We start from the raw sequence: 22,742 nt of genomic DNA on the forward strand, positions 1-22,742 counted from the left end.
TATTTAATTTGGTTATCACTAATATAGGAAACTCCTTATTATTAGCCTTTCATAGAAACATTTGTTTATTTATGTTATAAAATGTACCCTAAATATAGAGTATATATTGTAGATTATGTAATTTAGTTAATAGCTATAGATTATGAAATATTTTACTTATTTACTTGTATTTATGTAACTTCTCCAATCTGTAACATGCTCTGTAATACATTCTGGGCTCAGTCCAGTTATACATTTTCGGACCACTGTACCTGGAAACAAGCTGGGCGGCCCAGGAACCAAAGCGCTTGGGCCAATTCTAGCATTTTGTAGTCCAGATCTTCCCACACCAAAAAGAGAAAATAACATAATTTGGCGCACTTTTAAATTTAGACACTAATTAGCATAACTTCTAAAACTCTTCAAAATAGCACATCTTATTGAATACTTTATTGGCATACGGTCACTTATCCCACAAAACTAGGGATTCACATTAAAATTTATCCCACTAAATAAGGGATTACAATAATTCTCTTATTCTTTATCTTTATTTTTATTTTTGTTCTCATTTCTCTTTATTCTAAGTGAGACACCCCAATATTTTAATTCTCCCTCTTCTTTAATTAATACACCATTTTCCCATTCATATCATACTGTTGTTGTTCAACGCTCTGCTACTACTACATCATGGCTTGATTGATCATAGTTTTCAGACAACGAGATGAAAAATGTCTTTTTCCATTCCTTTTATATTGGACGCTACCATGATTTTCTCTTTGATGTGTTCTTTTATTTGAGGACATATGAATTAAATAAAATTGCTTTACTTATTTTTGCTTCAAAGAGTTGTCAAGTGAGGATTTAAAAAAAAAAAAAAAATTGTCGAATTAACAAGATCCTGGAAACATGTTAGAACATACGAAGCCAAATTATTGATATCCAATACTCTTTTGTATAAATTTATGAGAATATTTCATGGTATAAATCTGTTATATCAAAAGTATTTTTAATATTATTTTTACATATAAATTTATATTTGCAATATATGCATGGTATAAAACTTTTATATCTAAAATATACGACGTACTCTATAGTATAATTTCTTATGTCTAAAATATACCATGTAATTTTATGCTATAAAATTTTTACATTTGAAATATACCATGTATTTTATGGTATAAATATAGTATATGACAAATTCAAGCTATTGTTATATTTCTAGCACAATTCTATGGGACATAAAGTTTACAATTGTATATTCATGGATAAATCTGTTATATCAAAAGTACTTTTTGTGATTTTTTATTAAAATAAAGTAAATATTTATTTATAGTATATGTGTGATATATTCTTTATATATGTAGAGCATACCACGTATAACTATAGAATAGATATCATATATGGCAAAAGTCAGTTACTAAAAGGGAGAGGAATTAGGAACACAATTACTAAAAGGGAGAGGAAGTAGGAACGTCATTAGAGGATATCTTTTGAGCAAAAAAGTAGGAACAAAATCAGAGTAATTTGTTATGGTATCTAACTCTTTAAACTGCTACCGAATGTTAATAAAATAGTTCTACTAACATTTTGTAAATACTTTTATATTTTTGTATATTTACGTTTTTTCCTCCACCAAAAAAAGCATGTCAAACTTTTCTCAAATATTATAGTATTCAATCTTTATTACTGTTCTTATAATTTACGTTGTTTCATATTAATAGTTTCAGTGTTACATGCATTGCACGTGTATCTCGCGTCAAGCAATAAATATATATAAAAACAATTACAGAAGAAAATAATTGACGTTAAATATATGCAATATTTGTTTAAATTATGAAATAAATATTATTACATTGACAGAATAGCTTAACTTAATATCCTCTAAACATGCAAAGATGATAAATTTAGTTAGTTTTTGTAACTGTAAATATTTTAATATATGAAATACTAATATGTTATGTTATATTTAAGTGTAGTTTATTTATAGATTTTCTATATAATACTAAACAAAAGTTTATTTACAGATTTACATATTAATATTATATATACAAAAGAATCACTTGAACCAAAAATAATAATTGAAGCAGTACTTACACTACAACATACAATAATTAGGTTATATGAATTACATGCACTGCCATTCTGCAGATTTACGCAATATCCAGGTATATTTTATTTACATATTCTTTTTATAATATTGAACAAAAGTTTATTATAGATTTACAAATTAATACCAAACAAAAATTATTTTATAAATAGTTTATTTACAGTCTTTTTAAATTCGATAAACAGACATAACTTTCAAAACATAATACGTAGTAAATTGTTTTCATGTGCAACACAATTATATAATTTAGCGGAGTTTTATATTGTAGTGGGACACAAAAATCACGCATCATTCACCTTAAAACTAATAGTTCTTAAAATATTTAAAAAGAAGAATGTGAAATAGCACCAAAATGATTCTATAATAATGGAGTACATTTTATGAGATAAGAAAAATTGTCTTTCTAAATTGATGAAACTGACAAAATTCTAGCTAAATGCTACGATGGTAATTGTCAATATCCAGTTATCTACTTTTAAACACCACAATTTTTAAATCATATAATATACGATATAATTGAACCCATCAATTAAAAGAAGCAATCGAATATTTTTTTTCTTACAAAATATGAGAAACTTGATTGACATAACAATTAGCAATTATAATTGTAAATATTGGGGAAAAATAATCTTGAATCTTTAATTTATATGAGTTAGAACACCTAATTTTTTTTTTTTTTTTTTTTTTTTTTTTTTTTTTTGTAATGGAATGTAATGACCCTAACAATATGTACAAAATTTGTTATCAGTACGTCAATTTTAAACTGATATAATCGTAAATGAGATATGATAAGTAAAATGAACAATTGACAAGCTTTTAATTTGCGATTATCCATCAAGAATACCTGAACGTCTATTATTAGATATTATCAGGAGTTTATGATTAAAAAAAAAAAAAAAACTTTCAAAACATAATATACGTAGTAAATTGTTTTCCTGTGCAGCACAATTATTTTATTTAGCGGAGTTTTATATTGTAGTGGGACAACAAAATCATGCACCATTCACCATAAAACTAATAGGCCTTAAAATATTTATAATGAAGAATGTGAAATGGTACGAAAATGATTCTACAATACAATAATTACTTTCCATGAGATAAGAAAAATTGTCTGCCTAAATTGGTGGAACTGACAAAATTCTAGCTAAATGCTACGATGGTAATTGTCAATATCCAGTTATCTACTTTTAAACACCACAATTTTTAAATCATAAATATATATAATTCAATCAATCAATTAAAAGAAGCAATCAAATAATTTTTTTCTTACAAAATATGAGAAACTTGATTTGACATAACAATTAGTGAATATAAGTGTAAAATGAACAATTGACAACCATCGAGAATACACGAACGTCTATTATTAGATATTATCGGAAGTTTATAATTAAAAAAACAAATATTGACTTTTCTCTTATATATAAGCATTGAACGAGGACGAACACAGCTTCCCATGCTTGTACCAACAGCTTTAAAAATTGTGCACTCAATGAGTGCTTATACTAAAAGCTATATAACTTGTACTCTTTAACCAACTACCTTTTTATCTCGCGTTGACATATGTCATAGTACTTAATATTTTATTCTCTTCTCATGTATACACGTATGCACTTATTTATTTCCTCCGTGCACTTTTACTTGTTCACTTTTGACTTTTTACGTTCTTTAAGAATTGATAAATCTCACGTAGACATATGTTATAGTATTGAATATTTATTCTCTTCTTTACTTGGGCAAATTACTTGACTTTTCACGTTCTTTAAGAATTAATAAATGAAGTACTCCTTTCGTCCCATATTACTTGGGCACATTACTATACTTGTTCTTTAAGAATTAATTAATAAATGAAGTACTCCCTTCGTCCCATATTACTTTGCCACATTACTATACTCGATTTCTACATTCTTTAAGAATTAATAAATGGAGTGCTCCCTTCATCCCATATTACTTGGCTACATTACTAAAAATATATGTCTATTTTTCTATTCTATATGCACTTCAATTTTAATTCTCCGACACATGTGTTTTCTCTATGTACTTTTACTTGTTCACTTTTGACTTTTCACGTTCCTGCTGAATATTTATTCTCTTCTTATGTTTAGACATATGCAGTTCAACTTTAATTCTCCTACACAAATTTATTTTCTCCGTGCACTTTTACTTGTTCACTTTTGACTTTTCACGTTCTTTAAGAATTAATAAATTCCACGAGGACATATGTCAAAGTACTGAATATTTATTCTCTTCTCATGTATACACGTATGCACTTCAATTTTAATTCTCCGACACATATTTATTTCCTCCGTGCACTTTTACTTGTTTACTTTTGACTTTTCACGTTCTTGCTGAATATTTATTCTCTTCTCATGTATACATGTATGCGCTTCAATTTTAATTCTACGACACATTTATTTCCTACGGGCACTTTTACTTATTCATTTTTGACTTTTCACGTTCTTTAAGAATTAATAAACGAAGTATTCCCTCTGTCCCATATTACTTGACTTTTCACGTTCTTTAAGAATTAATAAATAAAGTACTCCCTTCGTTTCATATTACTTGGCCACATTACTATACTTGACTTTTCACGTTCTTTAAGAATTAATAAATGAAGTACTCCCTCCGTCCCATATTACTTGGCTTTGTACTCTTTAACTAACTACTTTTTTATCTCACGTGGGCATATGTCATAATACTTAATATTTATTCTCTTCTCATGTATACACGTATGCACTTATTTATTTCCTCCGTGCACTTTTACTTGTTCACTTTTAACTTTCACGTTCTTTAAGAATTAATAAATCCCACGTAGACATATATTATAGTACTAAATATTTATTCTCTTCTTTACTTCGGCAAATTACTTGACTTTTCACGTTCTTTAAGAATTAATAAATGAAGTACTCCCTTCGTCCCATATTACTTGGTCACATTACTATACTCGACTTTTCACATTTTTTAAGAATTAATTAATAAATGGAGTATTCCCTTCGTGCCATATTACTTGGCCACATTACTATACTCGACTTTTCACATTTTTTAAGAATTAATAAATGGAGTACTCCCTTCGTCCCATAGTACTTGGCTATATTACTAAAAATATATGTCTATTTTTCTATTCTATATTTTTCTTATTTCTATTACATATAAGTGTGGTGAGTAGACGAACACAGCATAAAATGCTTGTACCACAAGCTTTACAAATTGTACACGCAATGAATACTTGTACCAAGAGCTATATAAATTGTACACTTCAACCAACTACTTTTAATTCCACATGGACAATAAATTGTACACTTTAACCAACTACTTTTTAATTCCATGTGGACATATGTCATAGTACTGAATATTTATTGTCTTCTCATGTATACATGTATGCACCATCCGTGCACTTTTACTGTCCACGTTGATTTTTCTTCTTATTATTAATTTTACCCTTCACATTAATTACTCATTTTCAAATCACTTTCCAAGGCTATTGACATTATACACCAATAAATATGAATATTATGGTAAAATATATACTCCCTCCGTTCCATATTACTTGCCCACTTTCTGTTTTACACGGCTCTTAAGAAATCATAAATAAAAGATTTATTTTACTATCGTACTCCTATCTCTCTCTAATAAAGGGAGTGACTTTTATCCCCGTTTTCTTTCTTTCTCAATACTTTAAACGTGAAGAGAGGACGAACAATTCTCCGACACATTTATTTCCTCCGTCCACTTTTACTTGTTCACTTTTGACTTTTCACGTTCTTTAAGAATTAATAAATGAAGTATATATTTTATCATAATATCCATATTTATTAGTGTAGTATAGTCTCAGTAGCCTTAGAAAATGATTTGAAAATCAGTAATTAATGTGAAGGGTAAAATAAGAAGAAGAAAAATTTCTTTCTCCTGATATGTTAACGTGGGCAATTACTTTTGACTTTTCACGTTATTTAAGAATTAATTTGGGGATTTACGATATAGCATATATCTTTCTAATTTTGATTTCTCTGTAACAATTCTTTTTATCTATAATTGTTAATATAAAAAATTATAATGTAACTAATTTACTCCTTATTAACTTTTTTAATTAATTTAATAAAAATATTTTATTAGTTTTGCTTTTAAAAAATCCAATAAATACAACACAATGGTTCTTATGTTTGGATCTGAACAGTTAATTAATTGAGATGGATATTAACTTGTCGGTATACATATGAGATATTAAAAATTTTAAAAGAAAAAAATCTAGGATCAAAATATTAATTTTCCCCCACCTTCTTACTAATTTTCTTTTTCACATCGATGAACAACTTTCTTTGTCATGACAATGACAAATTTTTAAAAATTATTTACAAAATACAAACCTTAAAGACTGGTTAATTAAAGTGAACGGGCATATATTGCTAGTCTTTGATAGAAGTGTTCAACTTCTTATTCTAAATTATTAAATTTTCTAGAAAACAAAAATTAGCTAAAATCGTAAGTTGTTGTCCCAAAGTGATGTTAATAATACTAAACTTATTCTACTTTTTTTTTTTTTTATCAGCGGCAATGTGCATTAAGTCTTATAGCCTGTTTGGCCAAGCTTATTTTCCCCCCAAAAGTACTTATTTTTTCAATAAGTGCTTATTTGAAAAAAAGTGAGGTTTTGGCCAAGCTTTTGGGAGAAAATAAGTGCTTCTGGGAAGTAGCAGAAGCAGTTTTTCAAAAGCTAAAAAAAATAGTTTTTGCCCAAAAACACTTTTGAGAAAAATACAAATAGAAACACTTTTTAAAAGCTTGGCCAAACAGTAATGACTGCTCAAACGTACTTTTTTAATTAATTGGCCAAACACAAACTGCTTTTCGCCAAAAGTGCTTTTCTGAAAAGTACTTTAAAAAAAAAGTATTTTTTAAAATAAGCTGATTTTAGAAGCTTGGCCAAACAGGCTATTAAATGCTAAAACTAATGTGACAATTTAGAGTTGAAACCCAGACGAATCCTAAAAGGAGCTCAAAGTGCTCAGAAACCTAATTAACGTGAATTTATTGTGTTATTGCTTTTCTATTATAAATTTAGTATATTAAATACTTCTAATTAATATAGAAAAACATCAATCACCCAAATTTGACCTCTCTACGTATAGAAAATAAAAGTAAAACTCACGTAAAATATACCGAGTTCTTGTAAATGTATGGGGTCTCTTTGTTTTTAAAGGACAAAAAAAAAGCGAACGATATTTCACTAAGGCAATTCGACCTATATTTATATTTTACTACGCATGAATCTATATATATCAATAAGTATGTACACACAAGTGAAGGTATAGATGTTAACAGACTTTTGACGATTAAATAAAAAACTTTAACCCTTTTTGCTTTCGAGTTAGAAAGCAAGGGAGAAGAAATCAGCAGGCCGGAGCAATAAAATTTGTGACATGAATTAACCAATTTATGAAAAAATAAAAAAATAATCAAATCATTAGTCACACATCTATGGATCATGTGCAATTTTAACCCATGTAAATTATAAAAGATTGCATAATTGAAAAAGAACGCAATTTCAAAAGAAAAGGTTAATGTGGAATATGGTCTTAAGGAGGGTTTGTTCTCTATTATTTCACCCATTAATACAATTCTTTTATAGATGTATAGACGCACTTTTCTAACATAAAGAATCAGAATGTATAACCACAATAATTTATATTATTAAAATTAAAAACCGTTGAACGATTTTTTTTTTTTTTACAATAAGAATGAAGAGAAACCAAACTTGTTGCTAAGCAGACGGTGATTAGGGTAGCTGGGGATAGTTGGAGTATTATTGTCAAATAAGTAGGAGACAACGGTTCTTCTTGAATTGAAAGTCTTCAAGCAAAAAGTTTCCTTTCCTCATCATATGGATGGTTGACTTCAAATCCTAATTATAAGGTCCTTAATTAATATTATTACAATTTTAACGGCCAAGAAATGAACTCATTAGGAAGTTTTTCATTTTTCCAAAATAAAATAAAAAATATTAGTGTTAGAACAAAGAAAGAATTCCTACGCAAGTAGGAGACAACGGTTCTTCTTGAATTGAAAGTCTTTTAGCAAAAAGTTTCCTTTCCTCATCATATGGATGGTTGACTTCAAATCCTAATTATAAGGTCCATAATTAATACTATTACAATTTTAACGGCCAAAAAATGAACTCATAAGGAGGTTTTTTATTTTTCCAAAAAAATATTAGTGTTAGAACAAAGAAAGAATTCCTACGGCAGTTTGCCGAAAATAATTTTACTTGGACTAAAACACATGGCAATTAATATTAGAAATATAATTAAACAAAAATTAAACAATAATTTGAGAAAATCATAAATGACAATTTTCTCTATTGCGGAGTCTTTTAATGAAGGATAAAAAGTTCAATCAACATTTCTAAAGTCATTCGTGTTTTTAATATAGTACTAGTCTCTATAAACGTACAGTTGCACGTTATTTCAAGTCAATCTCAACCATAGTAAGAGATATTAGATAATATTATTTGTAATCATATATATTTATTTAATGAGTTAAAAAAATATCTATAGTATAGGATTGTATCTACTTAATACTTTTTTGAAATTGATGTTGCTGGTATTTATCCCTTTTTTTTTTTTTACTTGTATAGAAAACATGCTACAAATAAAATAATTCAATATTAGAGATTAAGTAACCATAAAACCGACACGTGACTATCACCGTCTAGAGATTAATTAAAATTAGATAATTCCCTTGTCTGTGACCTTATTTTATAAATTCAATTGTTAATCTTTAATCTAGAATTTAGGTTAAACATTCCAATAATATTTTCCATAAAAACTAAATAAAAATATTTCTAATCTTACATTTTCTTTTAACTTGGTGAATATCTAGGACATGAGCTATATCAAAGTTCTTAATTATGACAAAAAAGAATAAATAAAGGAAAGAAAAGACTCTCCTGAGGTCGAGTTCTTCATTGACTTATTTAATACACTATGTTGTCTATAGTGGAAGTCGCATGGGTATAGGACTACTATCCTACCTATTACGTTCTAGCATATTTATTTTCTAACCATTCTCATTGGTCTTGAACCCTATTTTTATATTTTAATTTGGACTCTATAAATGAAATATTTTTACTTTTTTGTTAATTAACGTTATAGAGATAATTTAATTAATAAAGATTATAAAGATCAACCAACATTATTATTTGTTTTACTCAATCAAAGTAGTAGTGGCAGTAGTACCTAGTTTTTATATACCTAGTTTTGAATATATACATCATAGGGGGTGTAATAGGAATTCCACAATATAGGAGATGTAAGTGTTTAATTTTAAAATACAGGGAATACGAAACTGAGTCATATTACATTGGTGTTTAATAGTGTAATTAGTCCTTAATTTTCAGCTTTGAAAATTTGTAGAAAATAATAAAATTGTTTGGCTCCTTCGTTTTCTAAATCAATTCATACAATAGGCTCATATCAAATTAAAAAGTACGGTTCAAATTGAAAAAGGATGGGAAATCAAATTTTCAGCCTACTATCATCTTTGATGTCCACAAACAAATAAGATTATAGCCTAGATCATGAACGTTGGAAGTAGAATTTGAAGGATCCTATAGGCGTATTTGATTAAGATTAGAGGTTTATGCAGATTTATATTAGGAGAAGTTATTAAATTTACAATTTTATCCATTATAGAATTATTTTGTTAAGACTCAATTTATTTTTAAAGAGTATAAAAGTCGTTCAATATTTGAAGGATATTTCGGTCAACCAACATTTATATTCGTGCTTTTAAAATAATTAGTTTCTATGTGCGTGCGTTGCACGAATATCCATTATCGATTATTATAATATTTATGTAAAAAATTTAAGTTTGTACTTGCATGTGGTGCGGTCACCTAATATCTAAATCTAATGTAATTAGATATTGTTAGAACCTTAAAATATGAGTTCTTTGGCTTTCTAATTATGAGATCTTATATTATAAAGCACTCATTTTTTTATTTTTTTTTTACTGATAAACAACTTGAAGAAAATAATATATTATGAATTAAATAGTAGTCAAATTATTGATTAGCTAGCATATTAATTTTTTCAAATAGTGAATACTACTTAGAAACTATTGTAGTTATAATTTTATTCAACATGGGATGCGTTTACCAAGATAAACTTACAAATTTATAATTTATCCCTCTTGCTTTATTATTATCTGTGTTTGACTTTTAAATGTTATCGAATCTGAGTATTAGTCACGGTGTCTTTCAACAATTATAACTCGCAACTCCCTAATAACATTAATGACTATAAAATCTACTTTAAAATATAAATGTTTTTCTTTAGCAAATTTAATTTGTAGTATCTCTTAGGATAAATTGTGTAGTATCTTCTCCACGTGAATTTTTATCTCTTGGAACTTCAAGAGTAATTAGGATACAACATCGGTAAAGTTTGAATTAAATTAGTACTTATTAGAAGTCCATGAAAACGATCTTATTAGGAAAATCTTGTAATATTACAATTTTATCCTATATACAATTGATTTTGAAAACTTTTAAAGGGTAAAAAAGTCGTTCAATATTTAAAGAATATTTTGATCAATCAACATTTATATTCATGCTTTTAAAATAATATAGCTATATAGATAGATTATTGTTCCATACAATTTAAATAAAAATGAGATGAAAAGTAAAGAAAAATAGGTGGCCACTCTGGCTTAGGCCGAGTCCGGAACCAAACTGCCCCCAAAAAAATTATTTTGAACCAAAATACCCCAACAAAAAAAAAAGTTACAAAAGTACCTTTAGCGCAGTAAAATACTGCGCTAAAGCACTTAACCGTAACGGCTCCGTTAAGTGCTTTAGCGCAGTATTTTACTGCGCTATAGCAGTTATTTCTCTCACCTATAGCGCAGTATTTTACTGCGCTATATCACTTATTCTCTCACCTATAGCGCAGTAAAATACTGCGCTATATCTTTCCACATAAAACCCATCGGGTTCCACCACTGGTCCCTCCAGTGGTTTAAAAAAAAATTAGAAAACGCCATTGAAGGCAAAAAAAGAGGTGGTCCCCACATCCAAAAACGTCATTTTCTATTAAATTTCGTCCGGAAAGTTTAGATTCTCGGTATATTCAAGTCGAAGAGCAAGATTCTAAGTTCGAATTTTGGGAAAAAGCGGCGTACAACTCGATTAAAATAAGTCTACAAAAAATCTTCGATTAAGGTTTTCTACTATGAACTTTTGTTATTATTTTGTTATATACATTATATTCTAAGCATGCTTAACATTTAATCCTTGCTATTTTCCAAAAAAAAAAAAAAATAATTTTTTTTTGTTCTTGTTCGGACTGGGCAGTGGCTTTTGCCACTGTTCCGATTTTTTTTTTTTTGTTTAATTCATTATTTGTTAAATGTTTATGAATTGTTAATTTGTTAAATGTTTATGAATTGTTAATTTGTTATATGTTTATGAGTTGTTAATTTGTTAATTATTTATGAATTGTTAATGAATTATTATTTTGTTAATTGATTATTTGTTAAATATTGATTATGAATTTATTAGTTGTTAAATATTGTTTATGAATTGAAAGAAGTTGATTGGTAATGAATTATTATGTTGTTAACACTTTGTTTGGATGATTGTTATGTATTGTTTTGACATTTATCGTATTGTGTTGTATTGTATAGGACCAAATCAGTGGTTACATAAAATAGGACCTTTCGTCGTTACATAAAAATAATATTAAAGTAACAATCAAAGCAAACATTATATTTAAACTAACAACATAATATAATACAATAGGTAACAACCATCCAGACAAGTTGTAAATGATTATGAATTGTTAATCTATATAATTTTAAAAGCGTGAATATATATGTTAAATAAAAAAATATTATCTTAAAAAGAATAGTTAAAGTTCTTCTTTTCATAAATACATAAGCTAACAAAAAAAATGTAAAGTTTGTAGGAAAATATGTGGTCGACGAATATACTCTTTTAGTTTAATTTTATCGTAGTTGTGTTGGCTATTTGGTCAACTAAAAATATATCACATATTCAAAATAGAGTTCTAAACAAATATTACTTGCTTTGAATTTCGATTCTCAAACTAATTAACTTAACAAGTCTTTGCCATCACATAATTCAAAAGTAATTAACTTAAAAGTCTTTGCCATCACATATGTGTCCTTACTATCACATATTAAATTTACTCGCATATCCCATGTTAATTATTCACAAGATATAATACTACATAATTCACATATTCCCTACAAATTATTAATTAGTTAATATAATTTATCTTTCATTTCAAGAATAATGACTAATTTAGTTTGTACGGACGGACTCTTTCATGGATCCGAATGTTCCCCCCGGGCCCGATGTTCCCCGGGGCCCGATGCTCACGGGGCTCGATGATCACCGGGGCCTCGTTCACCCGGGACCCTCTGATAGATCAGTATTGTCTTTGCAAGACAATCATAGGTCAGACTTATTATGGGTCGGTACTATAGGGATATCTACTAGGCTCCGTCCCCGTAGGCTGCAGAGCTTGGACTCTTTTACGCGAGCACCCCCACACCCTCCGTCTTGGAGATATTGTTTCGGGGCGGCATCTACCGTTGCGTGTCCGTTGGTCGGGTACGGATGATTGGGCGCTCATCACGGCCATGGTTGAGCGGTGGAGGCCGAGAGACACATACCTTCCATCTTCGCACCGCGAGGCCACGATTACACTTCAGGATGTGGAGGTCCTCTTTGGATTGCGGGTAGATGGAGAGCCACTATACACTCGGTACGAGCCTCCTCCTGGTCAGACGTGGGCGACAGAGTTGACTAGGCTCACCCACTTCGTGCCTGTTGCCCAGGGCCAGATTTCAGGACAGAGTCGGGTTCAGATTAGTGCACTCTGCACTTATTTGGAGGGTCTGGATCCGGTTGAGGACGGCACCCCGCAGGACGATGTTGATCGTCATGCCCGTTTGTACCTGCTTATTATATTCGGGGGCATCTTGTTCCCGAACTCATCGGGTGCCTTTGTCAGCTTACGTTATTTGGTTTTCTTGGAGCATCCGGACCGCACGGGAGACTACGGTAGGGCGGTCTCTGTTTTGGCGTATCTTTACAGATGCCTGTGCCGAGCGTCTATTGGTGTTGTCAGAGATGTGTGTGGATTTTTTGCTCTTCTCCAGGTAATATTTTAAGTGTGCCTTCCTTTAATGTAGACAAACCTCTTGAAATGACGACTTAAAAATCGTATTTTCTAATATCGCTTACAATTATGGGCATGGGAGAGAGATGCGCCTTTTCGGCCGTACCTAGGCATCACCTCGAGATTGACATGCCTTATGCGAGGAGGTGGACAGCGGGTTTTGACCGGGATGTGGATACGCACCACAGTATTCTTCCATTCCGGGACCAGCTTGATCACATGACGGACGATGCGGTAAAACTATTTAAATTTACATTAATAATTTAATTAAACGTCTTTTCGACTTGGTGATCACTGATTTGTATTTACATAGACACCATACGCTGCTATATTAGATGGTTTGCCGGCCTTCTGTAGGGCAGGTCAGGGGGTTTGGAGGTCGCGGTGTCCATTGATACACCTGGACATCGTAGAGGAGCACATGCCCGAGCGTGTCTTACGACAGTTTGGGCATACACAGAGTATACCCCCTGACGTCCGTCATGAGCTCCGACACTACCAGCGGGACGATCGGGCTGCCGTTGATGATGATTTTCTGGCTTTCATGGATGTTCAGCTCCACCGTTGGGAGAACAGGTTGGGCACTTTAGCGGTGGTCGGCCATTTGACTCCCATTGAGCATTACATGCGCTGGTATCATCAGATCACACGCCGATTGATCGGCAACCCAGCTTTGCGTCCCCCTAGGGATGTAGGATACTCAGCACTCGCGGGGCAGTACGAGGCATTGGTAAGTTTATCGTATTTAGATTTATTTAATTGCATTAATTGTTACGTTTTAAAAAATAACTTTTTTTTTTTTACTGTTGAACACAAATGCAGCTGGTGGCCGTACAACGTTTACGCATCTTGGGGTTAGAGCATATGCCTTACCCCGGGCTTGCGGGGCTTGCGTCGGAGATGGTACGGATATCCGAGGATGGTATCCGGCAGGCAGGAGAGATTAGGCGCAGGGAGGAGCTCGTTCGGAGGCTGACTATCAGGCAGCGCCAGGAGGAGGACCGGGTGCTCCCAGAGGAGGCGGCCGTGCTGGCAGAGGACGCCGTGCTGCCGGGGGACGCCGTGCGCGTAGAGGCCGCGGTGCTGCTGCTAGAGGACCTGGTGGTGGAGGACACCATCTGGTAGATGAGGCGGATGAGGCCGATCCCATTCCAGAGGGCGTTCACGGTCTAGTCCATCCGCAGCCGTTCCAGGCCGGTGGTAGCTCACCTGGGGACTCACCTACGTTTACGCCGGCGCTCTTACTTGCTGAGATACCCGGGTCGTCATCACAGCCGAGCCAGAATGCATACATGGAGGAGCGTGATAACGTTGATTGGGCGGCGTTACGCGCTTCATTAGCCCGATGAGCGGCTCGTGAGGAATTTAGAGGGATCCGATTCTTGACTTCGATGAGTTTTTGATCCCGGTTAGTATTTAAAATACTTATTTGTTCATTTAAATTATTTATTTAAATATATATATATATATATATATATATATATATATATATATATATATATATATATATATATATGTTACTCATTATTTAGTAATATTTTATATTTTAGGATTCGGCGCCAGCGGGTCCACCAGAGCCACCCACTCAGGCGTTTTCTCATGGGTCTTTCTTTTATTCAATATAAGTGTCTTCCCATATGATATATATATATATATTTTTATTAAAATTTCTTTTATTCAATATAAGGTATAATATATATATATATATATATATATATATATATATATTATTTAAAGTACTTATTTTAAATATGTATGTTACTTATTATTTCGTTTTTTTGATATTTTAGGATTCGGCGCCAGTGGGTCCACAGGAGCGACCCATTCAGGAGCATTCTCATCGGCTGCCGAGGTAGCGAGGTATCATTCTTCTCATGAGACTACCGAGGCGCATGTAAGTTTTTTTTATTTAAAACTAATTTTATTCAATATAAGGTAAATATATATTTAATTTTTATAACCTTTACTTGGACTTCGAACAGCATCTCGTCCAGGAGACTACCTCATATTCACCACCACACCCATTTGAGGAGCCTACAGACCCATCTCAGGAGCCTACTCAGGCGCCCGTTGACACACAGGTTTGATTAAATAAATAACGTTAATGTATTCAATATAAATAAGAAATGGTACTAATTATTATATACTTTTCAGGTTCATCCTTCGGCGCCTGAGGTGGCGACTCCCGACGAGGAAGAGGTCGAGTTTCTAGACCTAATTCAGCCTGAGGTTTTGAGCGTGCCAGCGGGACCAGATCCCAAGAAGAAGCACGTTCTAGTCAAGGGCGCACGGGCCAGGGGAAGAGATGATGATCATGACTTGGAGCGCCCGGTTATTAAGAGGAAAAAGGGCGATGGAGACGATGGCGAGGGCGGTGGGGATGGTATGAGCCTTAGGCCTAGGGATAGTCTCCGGCATACTACATGTGGGACCCATCCTCGATAGTGTATATACATTAGTGTTGTACAATTTATCGTAAATATTATATATTTTTTGCATATTTATACATATTATCTTAGTTTTTATTATTGTTTATAGTTTCACATCCTAAATTGATAATAAAAAAAAACGTGACACATTCGAAATAAAGTTAAACATTAATTTAAAAATAAGACGAAACCCTAAAAGATAAATAACGTAAAGCTAATGACTACAAGTCTTCAAACAAAAAAGGACTTCGAGCACTTTTCAACCACTAAAATGACAATCCAAAGTATTGCGTATTCTTGATGTATTGAGCCTATTTTATTAATTGTACAAATATAAGTAGGGTTCTATATAAAATATTGAAGTTCCGGAGTCTCAAAGCATGATTAATATACGGCTAAACTACGTAAAAAGGAGTGAAAATGTAATAAGAGTTTGGAAAATGGCGGACTACTATAGCGCAATAAAATAATGCGCTATAGATGTGAGGCAACTGTCTATAGCGCATTATTTTACTGCGCTAAAGGTCCTTCCAGTTAACTGCTATAGCGCAGTAAAATACTGCGCTAAAGCACTTAACGGAGCCGTTACGGTTAAGTGCTTTAGCGCAGTATTTTACTGCGCTAAAGGTACTTTTGTAACATTTTTTTTTTGTTGGGGTATTTTGGTTCAAAATGATTTTTTTGGGGGCATTTTGAAGTGGATCGCCGACTAGTCAAGTAGGTGCTCCTACTTTTAGTTGCAGCAACACACGCCACAAGCCACACAGCCAACAGTACTAATTCATTAGTGGATCCTTACTATTTAGCTCATCATTTTAGTCCTTATCTTCTCCTGTCTGTTTACCATCTCTTTCAACAATATCAAATTCTTGATTTTCAACCTTAAATAATTTTTTGGAAGTGAATAATTTTTTGGAAGTGAGTGTTTCTTGAAAAAGTAGGAAACGTGCAAAATGTGGTGTTAGACAAAGCCTTGAAAGTTGAAACACTTTAATCACCCAAAATCTTTCACAAACATAAGATTTCATTACACCGTCAATATATATAAATGATTTTATATCATATTGTCGTCTTAACCTGTTGTAGCATATATTTTATTTTTAAAATTTTTAATTCCACATATTAGAGAGGCTTATATGTAATCTTTAGATGATCGAATAGTGTGAAAAGTTATTTACACTGGCGAATATTAAATTACTCTTTGTAATAATAATGATGATTAGTTGAAAATAGTGCTCCTTGTCACATCTCTCATGTTAAATATAGGAAAGGCAAAAAAGAAAGTACAGTACATAATTCAAATTAAGTTGGAAGAGATAAAGTGTGCTTGGGTAAAAAGGGGCACTCCTATAAATTAAGGCAGAAAAAGCGAAAAGGCAAATCAATATGAAGAAGAGAGAAAGACACAGAAAAAACACAAATTAACCTTGATCAAGCGTCGGCCATCCATATACATAAACCCCACAACAAAAACCACTATATTTAGTCCACTTCCCATCATTTGAATTAAATCCCTTCTCTTCTTATTGATTTGACGGACACAAACTCAATATATATATACACACATTTTCCTATTTATTTCACTAAGCAATCAAGGTTCCACAACTGGGGTCGTAGTCTCAAACTTCATATATGGCGAAAACCTCAAAACCAAATAAAAAAAGCATTTGTTCTAGCAAAAGCAGTGATAATGGCATTTCTAAAGGGAAAAGGAAGAGAAAAGCCGTCACCAGAGAGTCGCCGCCGCAACGTAGCTCCATCTACAGAGGTGTCACTAGGTATATATACATCTGTATATCTTCATCGATTTGCATTATATTTGATTAATATTTCTATATTAATATTCGTTTTATTAGATTATAAGTTCATTATTTGTCTGCTATGTACGTGTGATTGTTAGGCACCGGTGGACGGGTCGATATGAAGCTCATTTATGGGATAAGAATTGCTGGAACGACAAACAGACCAAAAAAGGAAGACAAGGTTCACCATTTTTTTCCTTTAATTTCCTAGTGAGTTTAAGTTGTATATAAAAGTGTAAATATTTTTTATACTATCAGGACATATTTATAGGTAAGTCTTTAAAATGTACTGTAAGAGTTATAATGTTGAAATTAAGACATAGTACTTGCTATAGTGGATAAATGTGACGGGATTGGGTATATATTTCTTATCCGGATTATGTATATAACTTAGCTCTTTCCAAATTGGTTATTAATTTCCTAACTAGTGATCATTATTTTGTTATGATGTTGTTCAACTACTTTTTGATGGGATCTATTTTTTTTTTTCTGTTTGGTTGCTCTTGCGTAAATGGTGGCTGTGATGACATATTGACGTCCAATTAAATGCAGTATATTTGGGTAAGTTTTCAATCACTATCATACAAATTAACATTTTTATTTCGTTATTAAACATTTCAATATGAATTTTTTTTGCCTACGCAATGCATATCGAATCAGTACTGTGCATCACGAATTTCCATTTCTAAAAGGGAATTAAGTTTGAATTGTTTAAAAGAAAGTAAGCTTTGCTGCTTGCCACAATGAGGTGATTCGATATTGAAGTATCTATCTTATTTCTTGAAGGGGCCTATGATGAGGAAGAAACAGCTGCACATGCATATGACTTGGCAGCATTGAAGTATTGGGGTCAAGACACCATCCTCAATTTCCCTGTAATTTAATCTTCTATCTTGTATTCTTTTTCCTATTTTTAGCTTAATTAATTTCTTGATACTCCAAACTTTTGTTCTGTCACTAATTCCAATTCTTATTTCCTTTGGTTACGAATAATGTAGCTGTCGACCTATGAAAAAGAGATAAAGGAAATGGAAGGTCAATCAAGAGAAGAATATATTGGTTCTTTGAGAAGGTTCATGTCGACCCCCATAGAGACAAAGCATTCCCCTTTATATATATATGTACTAATAATTTAAATTAAGTAACGAGAGATTTATTTTGCAGAAAAAGCAGCGGATTTTCAAGAGGAGTCTCGAGATATAGAGGTGTAGCTAGGTAACTAATCAACATCTTGGAAAATATAACACGATTTTTTTTGCCTTTCATAGTAGTCTAACACACATGTTGATGCTCTCTTGACTATAGAGTTATAGATGATACAGGATCACTTGTGAGTGAACGCCCATATCTTGTTCCTATACTTCCTACTAGTATTAAATTAGTATATTATGCACCGTATCTAACCAATATTCGACGCTTGAGATTTGCCTCATCAAAAGTGATCGGTGATCTTTTTTTTTTTTCTTTTGGTTCTAAAAGTGCTGCACTTCATTAAAGCCATAGGCCCACCCTTTGAAAAATGAAAACAGAAGCGAATATATATGTTCTCCTTAATCTCATTTTTCCTAGAGGGGATAGAGGGAGACAGTGTCCGGAGCTAGAAATTTAATAGGAAATTAAATTAAAAAAAGATGCAAAATAACACAATTAGTATCTGAATCTATGACATAAAGCTTATTAATCCCCATTACATTCGAAGTTTTTATTTTTTTTATTTTTTTTATTTTTTTTATTTTTTATATGTCAAGGGGATCAGATAAATTATTTATAGATGTAAAACAATTGTTCTTAATTAGCCTATTTACTTTGTTCGTTAGACCATGTAATTTTGTTTCTTGGGATGTAGAGATAAAATAATGAAGCATGAAACTGTGGCCATGTAGAAAGCGTAATTTGTCAAAACTTGTGCTAAGATGCCATTTCTGCAACTACTACATGAATTGATATGGGGTTTAATCTCTTCCCATTCTTGTCCCATTTGATATGTCGTCCTGACCCTCGACTTTGAACTTCTCTATACAATGCTTCACGCTTCTTCTGAACATGCATGTGCTCACAATTTCACCACATAAAGTGAAAAAGTATAACATTAATTAACAAGAAAACCCTATTTATTTCTTTCTTTTATGTATCTGTAATTAATGTTTTATTACGTCAATTCTTTATGTCTAACCAATTTTTCTATTACTTATTTGTAGACATCACCATAATGGACGATGGGAGGCTCGCATTGGCAGGGTGTTTGGGAACAAGTATCTCTACCTTGGAACATATGGTACGTACGATATATCCGTACAGACTTGTATATATTTTCTCTGTTTTATCTGCTGGAAAATTAAGTCCTTCCTTTACAGCTTGATATTGTTGGTGTAAATTCATATATTTAGGACACAATAGGCAGGTAGAATGATTAGTTAAGTTCTCCAAATTTGGGGGGTCCCTCTCTAAACGTCCTCATAAATTTAAAAAACTTGATGTTCTATATTAATGCAAGTGTCAAATGATATTAATATTCATAAATGCAATTAGAAAAAGGAAGTACTTAGTTGATTGCAAGTTGCAACATGTCACTACATCTGCATGGACGATCTAGCTGCTTATATGGTTGCGAGTTTATAATAATGCCATATGGAAACAGTTAGTTACCAGTTAAAGGCCTATATACTTAATGTTAATATTCCCAAAAGAATCCAAACATAGAAATGGAAAGCACAAAGTAAAGTCAAATTAGAGAAGAACAGGTAAGAAGTTAGTAGATTAAATATTAGTTGGTGGTTGGGACTTGGGTATATAGATCACCAACTTTCAACTGCTAGGTCTGCTATTTAAGACAGACCACGAGGCTATGAGCCATACATCAAATTGGTCCTGCTCAATTAATTGTCGTTCATAAGTATTTTGACGGGATCGATATTATTTCCCACAAATTATGACGGGAGTATATAAATTATACAAATGTGTAGACTATAGATCCAAAATAGAAAAATATGATTTCATGTATCTTTTGCTCCGGATAAACAGAAAATATATATGATTGATCACGTAAAGATCCATGAAACAATAAGCTTCAATCATTGTTTAACATTGATATATAGGGTGTGTTCGGTATGGAGTAAAACATTTTCCAGAAAATGTTTTTCAATTTTCTCATGTTCGTTTGGTCAAAAATTTTGGAAAATATTTTCTTTAGGAAAACAAATTCCTCAAAAATGGGGAAAATGGGGGTGGGGGTGGGGGATGTTGTGGTTTAGAAAAGCTAGAAAAAAAAAAAAAACTTCAAAAAATAAATAAATTTGGGGGTTGGGGGGGTGGTGGTTATGGGGGTTGTTGTGGTATGGGTCCACGCGGGAGGGGGGGGATGTGGTGGTTTAGAAAATCCAGAAAAAAATTCTTAACTTCAAAATAAAATAAAATTGGGGTTGGGGTTCGTTGGTGTGGTATGGGGTTGTGGGGTTGGGGTGGACTTGTGGGGCTTGGGTGGGTATTTTCCTGAAAATGTTTTCTACCAATCAAACGAACATGAAAAAATAAGTAAGAAATTCACTTATTTTCCGTTACCCAAACGAACATGAGAAAATAAGTAGAAGTTCGCTTATTTTCCAAGAACACATTTTCCAGGAAAACATTTTCCTTGGAAAACTTTTTCCTCCATACCGAACACACCCATAGAGTAGTTTTTTCTTATATAATCCAAATGTCTGGAGGAATATTTAAAGGTTGGTCTTGAGATGTGCCTGGAAGTGAGAAGGAGAGAATTCCACTAAGTTTTCTCAAAAAGAAACTCCATTCTTTTTGTGGAACTCTTAAAATAATCACTCCCTTGAAGTTCCTTATGGTTACACTATTTCTTTATTAGTAATAATGACGCGTTTTTATAATTGGAAATATCTAATCATAAATTTCTCATTTTACTCTGATAAGGAACTTTTATATCTATACAAATGTGATGTGCAAATTTAAGACCGGAAGTCTTAAAGGTCTCACTTTTTACTTCAGTTGCCTTTTTAACTCAAATAATATTTTGTGTTAAATTGAAATGCAAGGAGTAGTAGACATGAGTTATGTCTTTTTCCTGAAAGACCACATCCTTTCCTTCCCTCATTTCTTTTTAATTTTAACTATATTTGATAATAATTAACATGCAGCTACTCAAGAGGAAGCAGCGACGGCATATGATATGGCAGCTATAGAGTACCGAGGACCAAATGCTGTTACAAACTTTGACCTTAGCCGTTACATCAAGTGGTTAGGTCCAAATTACCAAGATACTACTACTACTACCATTAAAGCCCCTATAAGCAACCCTCAATCAAACCCTAATGACATGAATCCCATGCCTGACACCAAAGAGGAAAAAACATCGTCTATCAACTGCCCGGAAACACCACTGGAGGTGGAGAAACCTCGGAGGAGTTTCCCAGATGACATACAAACGTACTTTGATTGCCAAGACTCCAATAAGGAGCACGATATTATTTTTGGAGACTTGGATTCATTCATGTTGTCTACGACGTTTTACTGTGAGCTTGATACCGAGCCAGCTTCGCATACATATAGAGATTAATTTGTGAATACTAAACGGACGTGAGGGATTATTTCTCAGTTTTAATTTTTTGAAGAATTAATTAATTATTTTGGTTGAAGAGCTGAGAGAAAGGCAGTACTGATTTTGTTTCTTAGTTAGTAATTTGTTTTTCTTTAGCTCTCTGTTAAGGACTAATTATTTCTATCCATGCTGCATTTGGTTTTTTAATTCAATACTTATGTTATGTTTAGATAAAGGGCGCTGTAGCCCGTAGAGTTATGAGTTAATGGAAAACTGCCGCCTTCAGTAATATTTGAAGGCATAGTAAATTTGTTGCATTTGATCGATCATGTGTAATATTTGAAAATTAATCCCGTGTCATATACAAGTAACGTGTTAACATTTATTTTTACAATCTTTTGTGAGTGACACAAATTGTTGAGTTGTAGGTCCAGTTAATCTAAAGTTAATTGGTGATAAGGAGTTTCAAACTCATGATCTGTATCTATTCTGATCGCATGATTAAAAAAAAATATATTGTGGATCACTGGACCTAACTCAATTCTTAAAAGTAGCTCATAAGGTGAGCAGAATCAGAATTTTCACTAAGGGGGTTTAAATTAAAATATGATAAAATAAACACTCAGAAAGCTAAGTGGATTCAACATCTACTATATATACATAAAAAAATAATTGTAA

At 32.2% G+C, this 22,742-nt stretch overlaps 2 protein-coding genes and 1 long non-coding RNA gene across 4 annotated transcripts; all 3 read left to right on the forward strand.

The window, feature by feature from the left end:
* The first annotated feature begins 13,393 nt into the window (after positions 1-13,393).
* Positions 13,394-14,623, forward strand: LOC132054587 (uncharacterized). Of its 2 annotated transcripts, XM_059446567.1 has the most exons (3): positions 13,394-13,521; positions 13,623-14,017; positions 14,110-14,623. In XM_059446567.1, exons 2-3 carry the CDS (start codon positions 13,709-13,711, stop codon positions 14,410-14,412), a joined length of 612 nt encoding a protein of 203 aa, XP_059302550.1. In that variant the 5' UTR covers positions 13,394-13,521; positions 13,623-13,708; the 3' UTR covers positions 14,413-14,623. The 2 variants fall into 2 exon arrangements, with proteins under 2 accessions (XP_059302550.1, XP_059302549.1); XM_059446566.1 differs by lacking the exon at positions 13,394-13,521 and having other exon boundaries at positions 13,576-14,017.
* A 642-nt stretch (positions 14,624-15,265) lies between these two features.
* On the forward strand, positions 15,266-15,811 carry LOC132054588 (uncharacterized). The gene is made up of 2 exons (XR_009414327.1): positions 15,266-15,368; positions 15,442-15,811. It is a non-coding gene; the product is annotated as an uncharacterized LOC132054588 (long non-coding RNA).
* Positions 15,812-17,076: 1,265 nt separating this feature from the next.
* LOC132052277 (AP2-like ethylene-responsive transcription factor At1g16060) lies at positions 17,077-22,388 on the forward strand. The gene is made up of 8 exons (XM_059443746.1): positions 17,077-17,494; positions 17,617-17,699; positions 18,071-18,079; positions 18,305-18,393; positions 18,517-18,590; positions 18,683-18,733; positions 19,717-19,793; positions 21,664-22,388. The coding sequence occupies exons 1-8, from the start codon at positions 17,349-17,351 to the stop codon at positions 22,080-22,082; spliced, it is 948 nt and encodes a 315-aa protein (XP_059299729.1). The 5' UTR covers positions 17,077-17,348; the 3' UTR covers positions 22,083-22,388.
* The last annotated feature ends 354 nt before the right edge of the window (positions 22,389-22,742 follow it).

This window comes from Lycium ferocissimum, chromosome 4 (assembly GCF_029784015.1).
Source record: "Lycium ferocissimum isolate CSIRO_LF1 chromosome 4, AGI_CSIRO_Lferr_CH_V1, whole genome shotgun sequence".
In the NCBI taxonomy this organism is placed as follows: domain Eukaryota; kingdom Viridiplantae; phylum Streptophyta; class Magnoliopsida; order Solanales; family Solanaceae; genus Lycium; species Lycium ferocissimum.

Bases quoted from the DNA above. Each gene is read 5' to 3' on its own strand.
- LOC132054587 (XM_059446567.1), top strand. From the start codon at position 13,709: ATGCCCGAGCGTGTCTTACGACAGTTTGGGCATACACAGAGTATACCC. The intron at 14,018-14,109 runs GTAAGTTTATCG...ACACAAATGCAG, and splicing joins CGGGGCAGTACGAGGCATTG to CTGGTGGCCGTACAACGTTT.
- LOC132052277 (XM_059443746.1), top strand. From the start codon at position 17,349: ATGGCGAAAACCTCAAAACCAAATAAAAAAAGCATTTGTTCTAGCAAA. The intron at 17,495-17,616 runs GTATATATACAT...TGTGATTGTTAG, and splicing joins ATCTACAGAGGTGTCACTAG to GCACCGGTGGACGGGTCGAT. The intron at 18,734-19,716 runs GTAACTAATCAA...ACTTATTTGTAG, and splicing joins AGATATAGAGGTGTAGCTAG to ACATCACCATAATGGACGAT.